Source organism: Pteropus medius, unplaced genomic scaffold, assembly GCF_902729225.1.
Source record: "Pteropus medius unplaced genomic scaffold, Ma_sr-lr_union100, whole genome shotgun sequence".
NCBI lineage: Eukaryota > Metazoa > Chordata > Mammalia > Chiroptera > Pteropodidae > Pteropus > Pteropus medius.
This window is the reverse complement of record NW_024350926.1, coordinates 10,719,915-10,738,176: the sequence shown is the minus strand read 5'-3', so window position 1 is coordinate 10,738,176 and position 18,262 is coordinate 10,719,915. Positions and strand designations below refer to the sequence as shown.

The 18,262-nt window shown below is 45.8% G+C and overlaps 1 protein-coding gene and 1 non-coding gene across 2 annotated transcripts in view; one reads left to right on the top strand and one right to left on the bottom strand.

Annotated features, from left to right (window-relative positions):
- Positions 1 to 18,262, top strand: part of ZNF704 (zinc finger protein 704) — a 115,967-nt gene that overhangs the window by 25,783 nt on the left and 71,922 nt on the right. The window contains exon 2 of the mRNA XM_039841936.1: positions 8,091 to 8,308. Coding sequence (XP_039697870.1) covers positions 8,115 to 8,308 — 194 coding nt within the window. The 5' untranslated portion in view covers positions 8,091 to 8,114. The remainder of the gene's footprint in view (positions 1 to 8,090; positions 8,309 to 18,262) is intronic.
- Positions 7,814 to 7,932, bottom strand: LOC120585621 (5S ribosomal RNA). The gene has a single exon (XR_005648461.1). It is a non-coding gene; the product is annotated as a 5S ribosomal RNA (ribosomal RNA).

Sequence of the window (18,262 nt, the reverse complement as noted above, 5' to 3'; positions counted from 1 at the left end):
TTGAGTCTTCGGCCAAGTCGTTTCCACCCAGAGTTTTGCAATCACTTTCCATCCAAAATGTGCAGCTGATTAATCGGTCATCAGTCAAAGCCAGGTCACGCCTTGTGGAACGTAAAATTGCCAAGATCTCAGGTTAAAGCTTGCCGTGGCGAACCCATCAGCACCCCTTGCCGTGGCGAACCCAGCATTAACAGCACCCCTTGCTGGGGCGTGGACTTGTGTGGTCGGCGGGCCTGGTGCCGGAACTTGACACAGGGTTTCAAGTCGGTCCTGCCCCAAGCTCACGCCACCAAACCTGGTCCGATTTCCGTCAGCCCATCACTCTGTCTCGGTATAGAGAAATAATACACCTGAGGATAAAGCAGTCAAAACAACAACAACAACGAACACCAACACTTCGCTGGATGCAGAGGGCTAAGGGAATAATCTGATCAGGGGCTAGCGAGTGGAAGCCGAACAGTTTTTGGTGTTTCTACTACAGCTTTTCGTCATCACTGGGAAGATCTGCCACCCCCTTGCTTTCCTGCGTACCCTGCGTGGGGTTTGAAGACTTTAGCCGAAGTGAGGAGCAGAGTCCTGTCGGCCACTTTTGGACATAGCTCCTCAACGGACTTGAGACTCCGATCCTGCTCTGAGCGTAAGCGTGACCCTCAGCGGTGATATTTTAAATCAGTAAAAAAATCAATTGTTCCTATTACCGATAGAACCTTTTCTTCTTTCGTAATGTGCTTTAAAGTCTGGGGTCTGAATACGTGCTCCACGCTGCGGTCGATACGTCATTGGCATCAGTCACTAAATACGTGATTTATGGGTTTCGAAAGCAAGTTTTTAAATTGAATCCTGATGTGGGAAACGCCGTCTGAAGTAGGAGAGCTTCTCTCATAAGGCTGTCAGGTGGGGCTGCGTGGTGTCCCCACAAACGGGAGCCAGGAGCTGCCCGGCCCAGCAGGCCATTCACCGCCCTCCGGCGGCTCACTCTCTAAGGGACGTTTTTGCTGTGGCCCACATTTCATTCTCTTTTCCAGAATTTGTCTACTACTTTCTTACTATACGGAAAGCCCCAGAAGGCAAATGGGTTGGCTTCCTGCAGGTTATTCCTGGAAATTCAGTTAATCTCCAGAGCCAACTCCTCACATCATATTGGGTTGAGATGAGTAAGTGAGGACAGCTTCCAAGAGTGAGTGCTGACACATGCGTTTTGGCACCTTATTACTGTGCATCCACGGGGAGGGAGTTGGGATTCGGGTGGCCTGGAATGCACTGTAGTGCAGACAGGGCGAGGGGCTGGGCAAGGCAGGGGGCTGTTGTTAGAAGCCACGCTCTTTCCCGAGGTGCCGTTACAATCCTCCTAGGAAACCAGATGTTTTTGAATGGAGAGAAGCTGATGAGCTTCACTCCCTGTCTTAGAAAGCGGCCTCCAGTTTATAAAGGACACCACTTAGAGAAATTCAAGACTTCAGTGGACACCGTTCACGTCTTGTTTAAAAAACTGCAAATGTTCCAAGTATATCGTATACATAGAGATGCTGTTTGTCTTCTAAGAACACAAAAGCTGTTCGTTGCAAGAAAACCTTTGAGTTTTATTTGTCAGTTAGCTCAGTCGTTGGTAGTGTTCTCATATAACTGAACACTGAAGCTTTGCCTCTTGCAGGAAATGACGCTGGGTAATGTGCGTGTGAGGGGTTCTCTGTGCTGGGTGAGGAGGAGGAGGGGTCGGTGACACTTACTGTACCTGCTACATGATGCAGAGGCGCTGGTGGTCAGGGAAATAGTGCAAGCGAGTGTACGATTTTAAGTCATGCGTTTTCCACCTCTAATATGTGCATAGATGCTAATAACTGGGAGCTAGGAGAAGAAAACGATTCATTTTATAAATGCCAGATTCTTGAGAGACTTAATTGTGTAAAAATGGTGTATATTTTCATAACAGAATAACTTCGTAGGTTTTAAAATACCAAACTATACACAAACATAGGTTTTAAAATACCAGACTAGACACAAACATTGTAAAAATTACAAACAAGATAGAAAGCAAAATCGGCCTATAAATCTCCTCCCAAGGAAAACCATCCTTAACATCTCGAAATGTCCTTTCATAATTTTTTCTCTCTTTATAGATATACATCCCTCCTCCCTGAGATCATATTACATATATTCATTTCGATTTCCTTTTTTTTTTTCAATTAATGCATTAAATGTCTTTCCATTTCAAGAAATACAGAAATATGTCTTTGTTTTTAACCATACATTTTATCTGTGCATAGTTGACCTCAAATTTATCGATGGCTATTTAGGGAATGTGCATTTTTATAATAGTATAAGAAGTTCTGTGGTAAATCTCCTCCTCTGCTGTTCTATTTTTTTCTCCTGAGAAGTCAAATTGCTAACACCAAGGGGCACACAATGAAATGCGCTCCCTTTTCCCGGCCCCCTCCGACCCCATGTGGGCGACAGTGCCAGCTCCCTTGTATTTTGACCAGCACGGAGCATTGTTCCTCATCAGTTTTGGTAAATCTCATTTAAAAACCATCTCTTTATGTTCATTCTTTGACATCTGAACACCTCAAAAAAGGGAAAAAGTCTCCCATAATCTCACGACGTGAAAGTCGTGTGTGTCTGTGCATGTCTACGCGCGTGTTCACTTACAGAAGGAAGGAGGAGAGATGGTCGGGCGCATTTCGTCTCAGCCCCTCAGGTGTGTGGCTCTCTAGCAAACAGCAGTGCTTTCCGGATGCGGTGAGGTCATGCCTACCTTGTCCGTCCGCGGCGTGCCTTTCTCCTGATACACCGCGAACTAATGTGTCCCTCTCAGAGCAGGCATATGAGCTGGCATCTTTCTTTCAGTGGTTCATAGAATGCCCGCTGCCTGGCGCCCCACGCCGCGCTTACCCAGGGAGGAAATTTTGGATGTTTGATTCAACAATTCCACCCTCCAGGAATTTTTCCTACAAATATGTTTGCACAAGGGCGTTAGGGTATAAGCATTCATCCACGAGCATGTTCATCGTGGCATTATTTTTAATGAGGAGAAGTTGAAAACTACCTCAATACCTGTCAAGAAGAGACGCGTTTAAAATACAATCTCGTGCAATGTTATAATGTTCAAAATTCAATGTATGCAAAAAAGTAAGTTGCAAAGCAATACGGATAATCACATTCATGTTGAAAAGCTCCAAACAGGATACGTGCACAGACAGGTGCTTAATGCATTTCAAGTCATTTGAAGTTTGGCGGTAAACGGTTCAGAGCGGTTCTCTCCGGGGCTTGGACCTGGCTGGGTAGAGTTGGAAAGAGAGAGCAGAGGAATCGAACGCTTACCCCGCTTTCTTTCGTACACTTCTTAATTGGAGTTTTAGCCGGTGTGTATTCTGTAACGAATAAGCATTTCTAAAAAGGAAAAGAACGTTTAACCTCTACAAAAGATAGTGAAAAAACAAGACATTCGAGACTGGGAAGTCTCCGAGATTCTGCCCCCGTTCTGCCCCCATAACGGTTTGGAGGAAGATTAGGGAGCTCGAAAGAGGAGAGTGAACCCTCAGGCCAGAAGCAGAGCGGGCACCGGGGGTCCTGGCCGGGTGACACAGAGCAGCCTGAGCCCTCTCCTCGGGGGGCGTCGCCCGCATCGAAGAGCAGCTGCGCGGGCCGCCAGCCCCCTGTTTTGTACACAGAGCGTTCCCGGCTCCTCCCAGTGAGACCCTCTGCCTTCCTGACGGACCCTTTGTTCCAGTTTGTCAATGTCCAGTGACGACAGGAGTCACACATGGCGCCTTCCAACTTCCAGTCCCGTCGTGGGAGCGGTCAGGTTAGGCCTTTTGTGTGCACCAAATCCTTTCTTCACTTTCTTTTTTTTTTTTTATTACTAAATCTCCGCCTTGTATTTTCTCAAAAATCACTAGTCGACAGCCTTGCTGTTTTTCTTCATTATTTGTCACACGGGCTTCTAGCTTGGCGCTTTTATCCGGACGTTTTCCTTCTGCCTCCTCAGATTTCAGGTTAAAGCCATATTTTCAGGTCAGCGACTCTCCTGACAAGAGAATCCTTCTTGATCTTGCAAGATTCGTGTCGTCTTGCCAAGAGTCTGTCATTCTGGCATCGAGAATCGAATCATCGTCTTTGACGCTTTGCGTGGCCAGTCACTTGCAGGCGATGTCCCCCTTCGCGTCCTAGGAGCTCCGAGTGCTGAGACAAAAGCGAAGCCCTGCTGGCAGTCAGTCACCCCATCTTCCCCCTCTGCTGGGCGAATCTTCACGGACACGGGGGACAGCGTCTAGGGCTTTTTCTGGACTACGTGTGTTCTCGGCTGCTGGTTTGGCAATGACCCCTGTGCCAAGAAGCCCAGCGTGCTTCTGAGAAGCCACAGCAGCCCCTCCTGCCACCACTCACAGGGAAGGTGTGTCCTTTTCTACCCCGCGTCCCATCCTGTCCTCTTCCCGGTCCTCACGGAGAAGCCGCGCTCACCGGCGGAAGGGACCATCCCTCTGGCTCCTCAGCCCCGGGCACATCCTGCCTCCCCTTCCTCTCGCTGCCATCGCGTCTCTCCATCCCATCAGACTTTTTTGTCCTTTCCGGCTGTCTTCTGTCGTCCACCCCTCCGCCTCTTCGAGAGCCCGAGCACTCTCAGACGGCCTCGGCTTCTCCGCTACCAAAAGCGTCAGCTCATACGAACGAGTCACATAATTCCTCGACATCGGCCTCGAGGAGGGAAGCCCAGGCCCTGTAAATCACCGGAAGACTTCCTTTGTCACCTGAGCGTTGTACACATGGGGGGGAAAATAAAGAAGAACACCTTCTTTGGGCAGAAGAAGTTTAAAAGTTCTCAGCAGGTGGAGAAATTGGAGAAAGGTCTGTCTTTGTGGGTGAAGAAGCCTGTGGACCTGGCTCAAGTGGGGACTGGGCTGGAGCCCCACCTGGCTAGCGAGCAGGACCTACACACACACCTGTTAGTGGCAGCCCGGCATAAACACGTGGCCCCCTTATTTAAAATAAATAAGTAAAGCCCCCTAGGCTCGGCGGCTGCCTCTCTGTGGCACGTTACTTTTCCCATTTCTGGTCTGGTGGTCCTTGGGAGGATGCCTTCCCCCCAGTTACTCCTGGTTTGGTTCTTTCTTCCTTTCTTCCTTTTTTTTTAAATAACAGTACGATGGAGGTATAATTTACACACCATACATTCATCCCATTGTAAGACCGGAGTTCGGTGATTTTAAATAAATTTACAGATATCAGTACGGTCTAGTTCTAGAACATTTCCATCACCCCAGAAAGTTTCCCGGTGACCATGTGCAGTAAGTCCCCACTACTGCCCCAGGCAAGCGCTGCTCTGCTTTCTGTCTGTAGAGATTTGTCCTTTCTGGAAGTTTCATTTCAGTGGGGTCCTATCTCCCTTTAGCCGCTGTCTTCTGCTCATCTAACAGGAGCTCGGATTTTTCTCTTGCTGCGTGTCTCCTGCTGACCCAGCAGGACCGGCCCTCGCCCGCGCCTCCGCGTCCCGACGTGCCGCTGTGTCCACCCCTCCCCGGCCGCCACCCCATGTCCCCGGCCGTCTCCAAGCCCGGCTCCTCAGACCGGACTTCCTGCCCTCTCTCTCCTCTCCTCTCCTGTGAACTCTCCTTTTTAAAAGATCTTTTAAATATCATATCTCATATGAATAAAGGGACATTTAAAAGAACATGTAATACGTCAACGTAAAGCGTCGTGACGGAGTGAAGGCCCACGAATGCGGCTGTTCCTTCCACCAGCCTGACGGTGGAAGCCGGCTCTCCACGTGTATGAATCTCTCCCTCTTCTTTACATTTTTTGGCCTCATTGGTCGTTTCTAACTCATTTTAATTGCACTCTCAAACAAGGAGTCTGAGCTAAATAGTCTTTGAGATCCGTCACGTGGCTGAAATTCCCTCATTCTCCTGAGACATAAGTTTTTTCGTTTAGAATGTGTCAGAGAAGATTTATAGCTTACAGTGTTGAATGGCGCTGTAATTTGTTTTATTATGAAGTCTCGGCTAAGCGCATGACATACAATTATAGCGTCATTTCTGTAGGAAATTTATTCTACTTTGTATTAATTTGCTTTAGATGCTTGGGTGTTTTTTTTTTCCCCCTAAATTTTTTAAGATAAAAGCTGAGCTTCCCGCAGTGTTCTCCCAGCCCCATCTCTCTTTGGACTGAATTCATTTAACCAGTCCAGTTGGCCCCGAGGGAGGTACGGATGTCAATTATTGCTACAACCTAACACTAATGGCTGCTTAAATATTTCATTAATGTAATACTTGACACTTAGGGAGAAACTATTCATAATCATCAGTCAGGCCTTTGTTTTCATGGTTATGCTGCGTTTGGCTTATTCCTGTTGTAACGTCCTTCCGTTGAGAACCAGCTGGTACGAAGAAGAAAAGAACAGCCCGCTCTCCCTCCCACCTCCAGGCAGAAGGAGTTGCATGGAAAGCGATTAGGGGTGGATTTTGAAAATATTTGCAGTTACGTTTGTTGATTTTTCAAACTCCATTTTTATGGAACATTCATTGCGTTTTTGGAAGTTCGAACTGTTTTCTTATTCTTTCCTGTGGCGCTGATGACGATTCAAACACTTCTTAAAAGCACTTACTTTTCTGGGACTCGTATTTCATTAATGCACTCTAAGACACATGGTAGCTTTTTAATAGATTACGAGCAGACCACCAGTGGCGGAGCTGGGGTGGGCTGCCAGGACCAGTGGGAAGGTCTCTTCCCCCTGACAAGTTCAAGCTAACCCTACGGGATGAGGGGGCTCGGGCTCAGCTCCTGTGAAAGGTCTGATCCAGCCAGGTGGATTCCAAGGCACGCGTCATCCCCGGGCCCTGGCATTTCTCAGATGAGGGCCAGTCTTGTGACTCCAACACACACATGCCTCGGAGTTTTTCCTTTCTGAAAATGCCTCCTGTTTGTGGCCGTAGACTTTAGCGTTCTAAATCTATGCGATCACGTCTCTTAATGCTTTTTCTCCTACCTAAAATTAAAAAAAAAAAACAACTAAGCAGATCTCCTATCTGAGCGGCTGAGCGAAGGTTTGCTGACTCCACAAACCACCTCCCCGAGAGGGAAGGCTGTCGTGCAGACGTGCGATGTCTCACGGGCGTATTCTGCACCGTGCGCTTCCCACCAGCAAGGCTGCAGGCTCCCAGACAGACCGGTTCCTCTTTGTACCCTTAAGGCTGGAGCAGGTTTGCTCCAGACCTCATTTACGATGCCCGTCACCTCACCAAAACCTTTCTTCAGGTTCAGTCTCCGTCGGTCTTCCCGAATTCTGAAATAACCAGATTCGATTCCCTGAGGTTTCATTTTATGTTTGTCTTAAACCTTAAGCATCACTGTATTTCATCAACGAGTGTAAGAAAATTAAGAAGACTTTTTAAATCATCATTAAGAACTTAACTACTGTAGAAGAATAAAAAAACAATTCTTCATGCCTGAAATTAAAAAGAAAGAAATTATTTTTAAAAAAAAGCAGCTTTATAAACTGAAGAGTATGGTTACAGTCGGTAATCATAGTCAAAGCTAAGGCTTGGTTTTCTATTAATACCACTCTTCTGTTAAAATCAGCACGAAACATTTGAGAATTTATTTACTTGAGTTTTCTCAGTTGTGGAAGAAAAAACAATGATGTTTTAAATTTTTAGATTTTTTCTTAGAAGTCTCATGCTTTCAAGCCTTCAAACGTTTTGCTCACCTAAAAGGCTTCTCCATGCTTGTGATGCTTCTCGTTTGCATTATGACGGTAGATGCACCGACTGTATATTACTTTGTCGTGTCCGTGATTTTCTTTCTTTCTTTTTTTTTTTAATGCCTACAGCATCTGGTCTTCCTAGGTGGTCTCCCATCCAAGCACTAACCAGGCCCGACCCTGCTTAGCTTCCGAGATCAGACGGGATCGGGCACGTTCGGGGTGGCATGGCCGTAGACTATCCCGTGACTTTATTTCTGTTTCATTTTTCCCATTTAAACTTTGAAATCTTCGAGATGAACCCGGAGGGCAGGGCGGGCTGTCTCCTCGCAGCCACCTGCGTGTCGTCGTGCGAAGCCGATGTTCGCGTGAGTGAGAATGTTTGCGTTTCATTTCACAGGTGGGGAGCGTTAAGCGGGACATGACCTTCACATTTCAACCAGAGGACCTAAAACGTGACTCTAGTAAAAAAATGTCTCGTCAGCACTCATTCTCCTCGGCCATGGAGGAAGACGTGAAAACAGCCGACCATGAAAAAGAAAACACACGCTCCGTCTGTCTCCTCGAGCAAAAGCGAAAAGTCGTTTCTTCCAACATCGACGTCCCCCCAGCAAGGTAAGGGGCGGGGAGACCTTCTCCGTGTCTCCCCAGGGCGTCGGGGCGGGCAGGTGTGACGGTCTCCATCACCGCTCCGAGACAGACAGGCAGACAGGCAGACAGGCGTGGGACCGGTTTTCTGCCAAGAACCTTTTCTGTGGCTTGTGCGAAACCGAGCTTCTCAGAAGCGACTTTGAGGCTGTGGCTGTTGGAACTACGACAGTTCTGGGAAAGAATGATTAGATTTTGGCAAATGAGTAATAAAGTGCAAAAGGATAAATGTAAAAAAAAAAAAAAATTAAGAACGTGAAATGTAGGACTGAGCAGAGCCACTTAACAGCAAGGACACTGAGTCTTTGGTCAGGGCTTGGAAAGCTGTGGCTGCGGGCTAAATTCAACTCCTGGCCCCTTTTTGTGTGGCCTGCGAGATAAGAGTGATTTTATGTTTTTTAGAGGGTTAAAAAAATGGTGAATGTGTGACATAGATCATAGGTGGCCTGCAAAGCCTAAAATATTTGTGTGTGACTCATTACAGAAGAAGTTTGATGGTCTCTGGTTTATATATGGTGATCCTTCTATGACAGATCTTTGGGACTGGGCCAAGCGGGTTTATCTGAAATATCAAAGGCTCTTATCACATTATAATTTTACTTCAACCACATCTGGTAGCACTGAACCGAAGGACAGACAATATTACGGCAGAATGACGATGGAACAGTCATCGAATATACATGTTAGATCTTTTACTTATTTTCTTGCTTTATCGTTTATTTCACCTAGATTTTTTTTTGGCATCCCAAAGACTGACAGGTGTCTATCATAGTAAGATGTGATAATTCCCATTTTACAAATGAGTAAGCAGACTCGGAAATGTTAAATGATCACTTAGGAGCCCACGTTTGACAAATGACTGACCCAAAACTAGAGTAGGTTTCTGGCCCGAAGCGAATTTTTTTCTTTCTTACCGTCATTAGTGTTTCTCGATGAATATTTAATTTACAACTGCGATCCTTTAAAACACATTGATATTTCTAGTATCACTTGCTTTCCAGCCTCTAAAAACAACTCAGCGATTAGGCAAACAGTATTAGATAACCTAGATCATTGGACCATGGCATTTGTTACTTTCTTTTTCCCAGACATTGTTTTTTTGGGGGGCGGTACTGATGCTTAAATTGGTTGGATTGCACCCAAACAGCGATTACAATTTGATTATGCAAAGTAACTGTTTTCTAATTATAACTCTAAAGCTAAAGAAATCTATGAGCAAACCAGTTGTAACAGAAAAAAAGAAAAATATTCCTAGACCTAACAGCAGTTTATTAGAATACGCCAGATTGTTACTTTGCTGTTGGATAAAAAATGAACCATACGGTACTGTTTGTTTTGCAGGGTTTTTAAAATACAGTGACGTCATATTTATCACTTGCTGGATAAAATGAAATCATTTTCTCCTGATAGGATGCATTCTGGGAATTGTATAGTTTCAAAGAGTTCCAGAAATTCATTAACTTTGAGTTCAAAATCAGGAAATGACCTGAGCTGTAAGCAGTATCCTATGTGTACAACAGACAGTCGGGAACTTGATTTGGCTGCCATTTTCAGTGGTGTCATCTGCATTTCTCCTTTGTCTCTTACATACTCTACACCAGTCAGAGAAAAGTCTTCTGTGTCCAACTTGGAATTCAGTGATGGGTGTCCTTACTGCTGAACCTCCAGAAGCCTAGCAGTTCCTGGAACAAATGTTTAATGTTTAAATGCATTGAAACCTTCTCAGATCACAAACTCTGTAACCAATAGGAAATGACCAAATTGGGAGGGGGGGGCGTCAATAAGATAAGATGGAGAACATTTCTAAACCAGCAGAGTTCTCCTTCCTGTACCAACACCGATGACATTGACATTGTCTTAATCTTCTTAATTATAACTAGGAAAGCTTGTGTTTTCTGATGCAAATTTGGCTGTGTGTGTGTGTGTATTTTACAGAAAACTCGACACAGTTATTTGTGTTGACTTTATGACATTTCAGATACGGTAATTGCGTTTTATATCCTTTTATGATAAGCACACATTAGTATCAAATTAAAATATGTCACCTGTTTAGAATTGCATTGTGAATTTAGAACTTTGGTCATTAATAGGCCTTTTTAAAATAATTAATAGTTTACATCATTTGCTATTAACAAAGGACATGCTATCTGGATCAGTTGGGTAGTTACGAAGTCAAATATTAAAGTGTGACATCTGCACATTTGCAGGCATCACGTCCAAAGAGACCTTGGATAGTTAATAAATACTCTTTCGTGTAAATCATTTCTGGCAGCAAACTGGAGAAAATTGAACCACGAAACGTCAAGCAGACGAGCCGCACTGCTGTGCTGGGTGGACCGCTTGGTCACAGGGGCTGGGTCCACGGGAATGTTCCAGGATGCTCGGGGGGCATTGTTCTGCTTTGGTAGTGCCCTTACAGCACATCTCAAGTTGAACTGGGCACTCTTCAAACGATTGATGGCCACGCGTGGCTAGGGACGACTCTGTGGGACAATGCAGCTTTAAAACATTGGTTGATGGTACATTTCAGCCCCGCCTGCCATTCCTCCCTGAAGGGAGAATGACTCTAAGTTGCCAGCAACTGATGTTTCATACAATTGTAATTATTATGAAGCTGTCTAAATTCCATCTAAGTCAAAAACAGGTTAAATGGAGAGAGTCGCAGTTCCAGTTCTGTAAAAACATCAAAGCAGCTTCCTTTCCAGAGCCTGGCAGAGCCTGTCTCGTGGTTATCAGTGTTCCCTTCCTCGTGGTGGCACCCTGAGGGCCGGTCCGGACACGCCAAGCCCGCTCACCTCGGCTTGACCTGGGCGGTCACACTTCCCAGCCTTTGCTGGGCTTCTTTACATCCTAGTAACAAAATGATAATTAATGCATGCTACTTGGAAACTTGGAAATGCAACGAATATATCATTTTTAAAAAAAGACTCCTAAGTAGAAAGGATCTACTTTGTTACTGGCTTAAACTGTTACTGATTCTTCTTCTAAGTATTCACTGGTGTTCTCTTCCCTGCTATAATAGAGTTCTGGGCGGAGAAGCCTTCAGGGGTGAGGCTGGGCAGTTAGGCTTACGTAGGAATGGTTTGGGAATTCGATTGTTATCTGTTAGGTTATAGAGAGCGATCCAAGTGGCACGTGAGACCGACATTTCGGATCTCTGCGGGAAGAATATGATTTTCAGCGGTGGGAGAGTTCTCGAAGAGTGTGTTTCTATGCTGGAGATAAAATAGCTGAGAAAATTGGACTGGCGGCCAGGAGGGAGGGACTTGGGGTTCTGCTGCCATCCATCTCCAGGAAGACCTCGGCCTTCGCCCGTGTGACCGGGGCCAGCACCACACGTGCCTCTGCCCCATGACAGCCCTGCTTCCTGGCCGTGTCTGGGCCTCTCCGCAGGCAGAGAGGCCCCCGGCCCCCAGCGCTATCGTCAGAGCCAGCGGGGGCCTGTGCCTCGCATGGATGCGACCGAGCTGGATGGAGAAAACCAGGAGGGTTTGGGTCTTTATTTCCGCCTTCGAAACTAGGAAGACCCAACAATCTGCTAAGGGTAACAAGAAGTAAAAGCCCATTTTGTGGTTTTAAAATGTTCGGCTTTTGTTTTCAAAGTGTTCGTTTGCCTATTACAATGCCAAATTAAATCGACAATATTTTTTATAACCACAATAATGAGTGTAAAAAAATAGGTCATTTCCTCTTATCGGTGTATCAGACAATGGTGCACGACATATATACATCTGTATTTTTTTATACTTTGACTATTTTTCTATGCAAACAAATGAAAAATACACTAAGCAGAACCGATATATTCATAAGCCGAGCGAACACATGTATGGCCCGCATTTTCTACTCTAAAAATGTTGATTCGGTGTCTGTTGAATAGCATTTTCGGTTTTTTAATCAGTCATTAGATAACCACTTAGAAGTTGAGAATGTCCACGTAGAAGGAACGGTTGTGACACGCTGTCCCAAGGCCTCGCCTGCACAGAATTCAGTAAGCTTTCTTTCTCGTCGTTTAAAAAACACACTTTCTTCCCGGGGTGGATGTTCTGTAGGAATCTGATGAACTGAGATCTTATCTGTTACCGCTGGCCACAAAGGCATCTTGCCTCATTTCGTCACATTGTGGCAAAGTCCACTTAGTAATAACAAAGAGCCACAGCCTCTGGACCCACCTGGATGTGGCACCGAGGCAGGTCAGCGCCAACCCTCCGCACAAGCAAGAGGCCGGGTCACCACGTCCGGTAAGGAACGGGTTTCCACCGCGTTTTGTTAATGAGTTTGGTGTTTCCAGGCTGGGCATCTTCTCTGTTGAGTCACCCCTTCTGTTGCCACCTCGTAAACAGTGGGGGACGCCGCTTGCATTTCCTTCAGAATCAGGGCCGGCTGGGCCGAGTCTGGTGCTGGACGCGTCGGCCCCACACGGGAAACCACGCCGGTCTGCGACTTTGCCCCAGCGCCATAGCAGAGATGCAGAGCTTCAGCGCGTGGCACAGCGTTGGGGGAGCGGGGGATTGAGAAACGGTTTCTTCGCGTATCCGTGAGGGGACGGCGGGCCCTGAATAGCAGCCGTCACGTCCAGAAGCGACCAGTGGCAGAGACGCTTGCCATGAAGGGTGGCTCCTCCCTTGGTGTTAGGCGGTGTCTTTCCTAGCCCCAGGCCAAATCGGGCGGAATTCCCTGCGTCGGCTTTGTCTCTGGCGCGGGGACAGCTCCCACTCCTGGTGACGTCTTTTGTCTCCACGGTATTGGAAGTCCATGTGTTCCTTTGGCTTCAGAGAAACCAGCCTTCACAGGGAAAAGAACCCGTTTCCAAAAATAGACATGAAAAGACACTGAGTTTTTCTGAGCCTATTGCTGAAACATCAAAGCCCAAACGTGTTTGTTGCTTCCTCTCCGTTCCCCAGACGCTGGGGAATCGAATTCTGTAAATTCTAATTATCCACATACAGAAGAAAGGCAAGCCTTTTCTTCTGCCTACCTGGGCTAGAAGTGAAACGGGGTATTTTGTCCGGATGACACCTAGAAAACATGGCAGGTGTCTGCACCGTGGGTGCCGGAGCAGCGCCGAGCGTGGCGGGTTTGTGTTATGGCAGAGGTCATCGCGCTATCTCAGCGGAAAGAATTATGAGCATCTTGAAAGTCATCCGGTCCATCCACATTATTTGAAAGATGAGAAAATCGGGTGGTTGGTTTTTTTCCAAGCTAAGAGTTTGCGTTTGAATAATGGATTGAAACACTTTCTATAAGCTAACTTTTTCGATTTTGCCACATTTTCATTTGTGAGGCGGCACTTAAAATTCACTGAGCACGCCCTTGTTCGCTACTGTGCTAATAGTCTTTCTTCTCGTTTGAGAGGAGATGCTACTTGCTGCTCCGTCCTGTAAAACGCAGCCCCTGCTTCACCAGGCTGGGATGTGGTGTTTTTCTGCTGAGCGGCCGACTCGTTTTCTGCAGTTAGAACACAGAAGTGCTGTTTGACGTTTACACTGATCGTGGCCAAGGATCGAAGGCGGCAGCTTAGGGGTGATCGGTGCAACCGGGGTGATGCATTGCTGTGTAAGACGCACAGCAGGCAAGAAGAGGTTCACAGGAAAGGAGAGAAAAATCCAGGACAGGCAACAGTTTCATGGAAAACTGATCAATCTAGGGGGAGAAAGGGAACCACTTACTATAATTAGAATACTGATCAATCTTTTGGAAAATGATATGTTTAATGTGACTAATAGAATACCTTACCTTTGTTTTCTTATTCCTGTGCCTTTGGACACTAAAAACGAACGAACAATTTTTTTTTTTTTTTGATTTAATGACACAGAAAAAAATTAGTAATCCTACAGTGAGAAAGATGGGCTCTCGTTTTAATGTTTGTCTCTTGAGTTTCAGGGGCTTTATTTCTCTAAGTTGACTGAAATTACTCCCAAGTAACATCCTCCGTGTTATCTAAGATGAGATGTCAGATCGAGGCTGGGTGCCCCTTGATTCTTCCAAAGACCCTGCAGTTGAGTTGATGTTGTTTCTGATCGTGGGCTCAGGAAGGCAGGGCAGTATCTTAGTGGAGAACGGGGCTCTCTGCCTCAGTTTGCTCTCCACGTTCCCCAGAGCTGCAGCGTCGTGAGCCAGAAGTGCTGAGGGAAAGCATGGGATCGATCACAACTGAAAAGGCAGTGATAATTCCGTTCAGTGACAAGATGGGTCCCCAAGCTCAAAACTTCCATAGCAGGCAACTGGTCTGTTGGTGAAGGATGGGGTTATACCTACTCTTTGCCTCCTTTAGTGATAAGATATTTCATTTTTACGGTTCGAGCATATTACTTACAGTTACGTCTCAGTAGCATTTTAAAGGGAAGAACCAAAAACCTCAGTAGTCACCGGCTGAATGCCCGCAGTGACAACTAGAAATAAGGAATGAGTGAAGTATTCAAGAGGTCTAATGCAGCCTCCACACACTGGACCATGATGAAGTTTTCAGCCTAAGGGACAGTCAGTTTTTTGTATAGCTGCTACCTTTTTTTGGAGTTAGAATGGCTTTTCTTTTCTTTTATGAAATCATGGTGATAGGTGATAGGTTGTTTTTAACTTTTAAACTATAAGGTCTTGGAATTGCAACATTTCTAAACTAGAGGAAAGGATCGTCCCCTAAAGTCAGGAGACTCAAAATTTCCCAATCCATTGACTGCGTACCCCTGGCACCCAAAAACCTTCATTTTGTCATCTGTTTTTACAGATGTTTTAGGCACTTGGATGAATCGAGCTCTTAAAACCCCTTTCAGCAGGGACAGCCAAGAAACAGTAGGACTCGTGGTTAAACATCGCTTATCTCAGGATAAGTCAGCGTTTACCTTAGGGTTCGGGTCTCCAAATGAAACGATAAATCCAATTCAACTCTAAGACAATGTACGAATGAATACTTTAGCATAATGCATTATTATAATTACTCCTTGCAACTTTTCGTATGTGTCATTGGATAGAGAGGTCCTCCGATTTGGAACGTGAACAGTATTTCCTGGCTTTATTTGGTTTCTGAATAAGGATTCATTTTTCAAAGAAGCAAATGGTTATGCCATTTAAAGGACACACATTTTGTGGCCACCCAGATCAATCGTTTTCAATGGGTGATTCGTATCATCACCCCCGAGCCATTCCGCTCACAAATGTCTAGGGGGCAGTTTTGCTTGTGCAAAATAGTCCTGCACAATGAATTACCCTCCCGTCCCAAATGCCAGTTCACCCCCACTGAGAAACGCTGGCGTGTTTCATAATGATGATAAATGGTGGGAAAGCAGCTGAACATAATCCGATTATTACATTAATGGCACAAATACTATTTATCAATATCACTATAAAATACTGAAGATAAAGGGCCATTTAACCTCGCACGACACAGTCTTTGGAGGCATTTTATGTCATTTTTTGCTTAACATAATGTAAGAGTGTATTTCCCATGTTGCAGTCAGTCCTCGATATATTTGGCTGATAGTTGGAAGAAATAAAATTCCTACAGTCTTCGGTTATTAAAATAGAACCAACCTCCCACCCGTTTTATTACGTTCTGTGGAATGTTTTTGAATGACAGTCTAAGTGTTTTAATTGGTCTCCCGCGGATTTATAACCTCTTGTTTTATGTTTCACATTTTATATTACAAGTCACAGAGCCGTTTTTATCCTGCACGTTGAAACAGCGCGAACAGCACTTTTTAAAAAAAGAAACCGAGTCCCGTTCAGACACCCCCGGGTCATTCATTCGCATTGTCTCGACGTTTCGGGGGGCTGGTGCTTCCTGTCTGTCTCAGCCGAGTGTCTGCCGGGTGCATGTAGGCTCTCTGTGTGCTGGGGAGATTCCGCCAGCAGCCAGCCCTCTCCACATCTGGGACGTGAGACGCGTCTGTCACTCACCTGCTGGTTCTGATCGCGGGCTGACTCAGTTCCACGTTCACCCTCTGCCCTTCTAGCCCCATGCGACGCTTCACAGACGTGCCGTGCGTTCATGCTGTGGCTCTCTGCCGCCGTTTTAAACTCACACGGACAAGTTCCTTGGAATTCTAACTCATTGGGCCAGGGAGACCAGACAGGGAAAATAACTCGAGTTGTCTCTCCAGTCCTCAGCTGTCAGTTGTTGCAATGTAATCGTGTCACTCGTTTATCGCGATGGTTCACTTATTCAAACCTTGCTGACGTCCATTTGCGGGCTTGTGCCCAGACACGGCTTGGCGTGTGTGCAAACGGAGGCGGGGTCTACGGTGAACTGTGCACGCGTGGAAGGCCTCGGCGTGTCTCTGTCTGATGCCCTTCGTCTGGGGGCTTCGGCACCATGTCACGTGGCTTTCTTCGTGGGAATGTGTGAGACGCGTCGGGAAATTAAAATAACTTCTTAGTTTCTTGCGGCGTGATACCTTGCTGCCCCAGAGAGCCGATTTGCCTTCTGAAGTGTATTTTTATATCGGGTGCTTGTCTTTGATATGGGCTGTTTCCTAGAAAGATTTTTGAATCGTTGAGCTACAAAACGAACAGCAATTTTCTTTGACAGCCAACTTGATCTCATGTTTTTATCAGGTAGCAATCACAAGGATCAAACTCTGAATGACTGCTCTCTGGGTGTATTACCTCATACGACCGGTCGAAGTGAAGAAACTCAAGCTTCTGTCCTAAAATTTCTTAGATTCTAAAGAAACAGATCAGCCAAGCAAAAAAGACAAAACTCACCAAAACAGTATTAAGATTTTCTCAGCGACGATGCATTTCTCTTCCTCTGTGGCGTGTCTGCATCTCGTCTATCTGTACTCGCACTGCCTGGGCCTCTCATTTTTTTAAATTTGGTAGCTCTCAGTTTTGTCTAGCTGAGGTCAATTTTCTTATTTCTATCAAGCATCAATTTCAGATGTCTACATAACGTTTCCTCCCCGTCGGCACCGATTACGAAGTCTTTGCAACGTTGTTTGAAATTCTTCCATTCCTCTGTTTATACTGTGCATCGTCCAGTGCATTGAGCAAGTAGGGACAAATCGCCCCCCTTCCCCTGATGCTGAGACGGCACCGTGCCGTCTGAGATGACCGTCACCTTTCCCCGCCAAACCGCACCAAATAACGTCTCGCCTTCCATCCTGGCACACAGAAGGCGACGGGTAAAAAGAGTGAGCGAAACCTCCTTCATTGATTGTGGTATTCGTCCTGTTGGTGATCCCTTTTTTGGTTTACTTTTCCTCTTTCCTGTGCGTAAAATTGTGTTTTTATTATGATGCAGGGCACGATCAATTTCGACAATTTGTAGGTATAGGTAAGCGGAAGAAATAAAACCAAAAATACCCATGAAGTAGTCATTTGGCGATAACTACTGTGAACACCTGACTGTGTGTTATTTGCCCTTTTTTATATTTATTTGCATATATATCTCATATTTATTCCAAATAACGGTTTTGCATGGCAAGACTGTTTCTGAACTTTTAAAACATATATCATAACTAATGCACTGCAGACATATTTTATAAATATTTATCTAGATCATAATCATAATGGATGAGTCACATAGTATGTGTGCGTTGTTCTTACTCAACCGATGGTGGACACTTGGTTGTTTCCATTTATTGATTGTTACAGATAGCACTGTAGTTAACTGAGTTCATTATCTGTCCTGCCTAACAGATTAGCACAAACCTATTGATTTAGAAGAACGCACGCCAGCATCTGTGGGTCAGGGGTCTGGGCGTGGCTCAGCCGGGTCTGCTGCTTCGGGATGTCTCACTCATCTGCAGTTAAGGTGTTAGCCTTACGTGAAGGCCCAACCAGGGACATCTACTTCCAAGCTCACGTGATTGTTGCAGAATCCACTTCCTGGAGGGCTGTGGGCTGAGGGCCTGCATGCCTAGCTGTAAGGGTGGAGGTGGCCTCAGTTCCTCGCCACGGGGGCCTCCCCAGTGTGCCAGCCTGCTT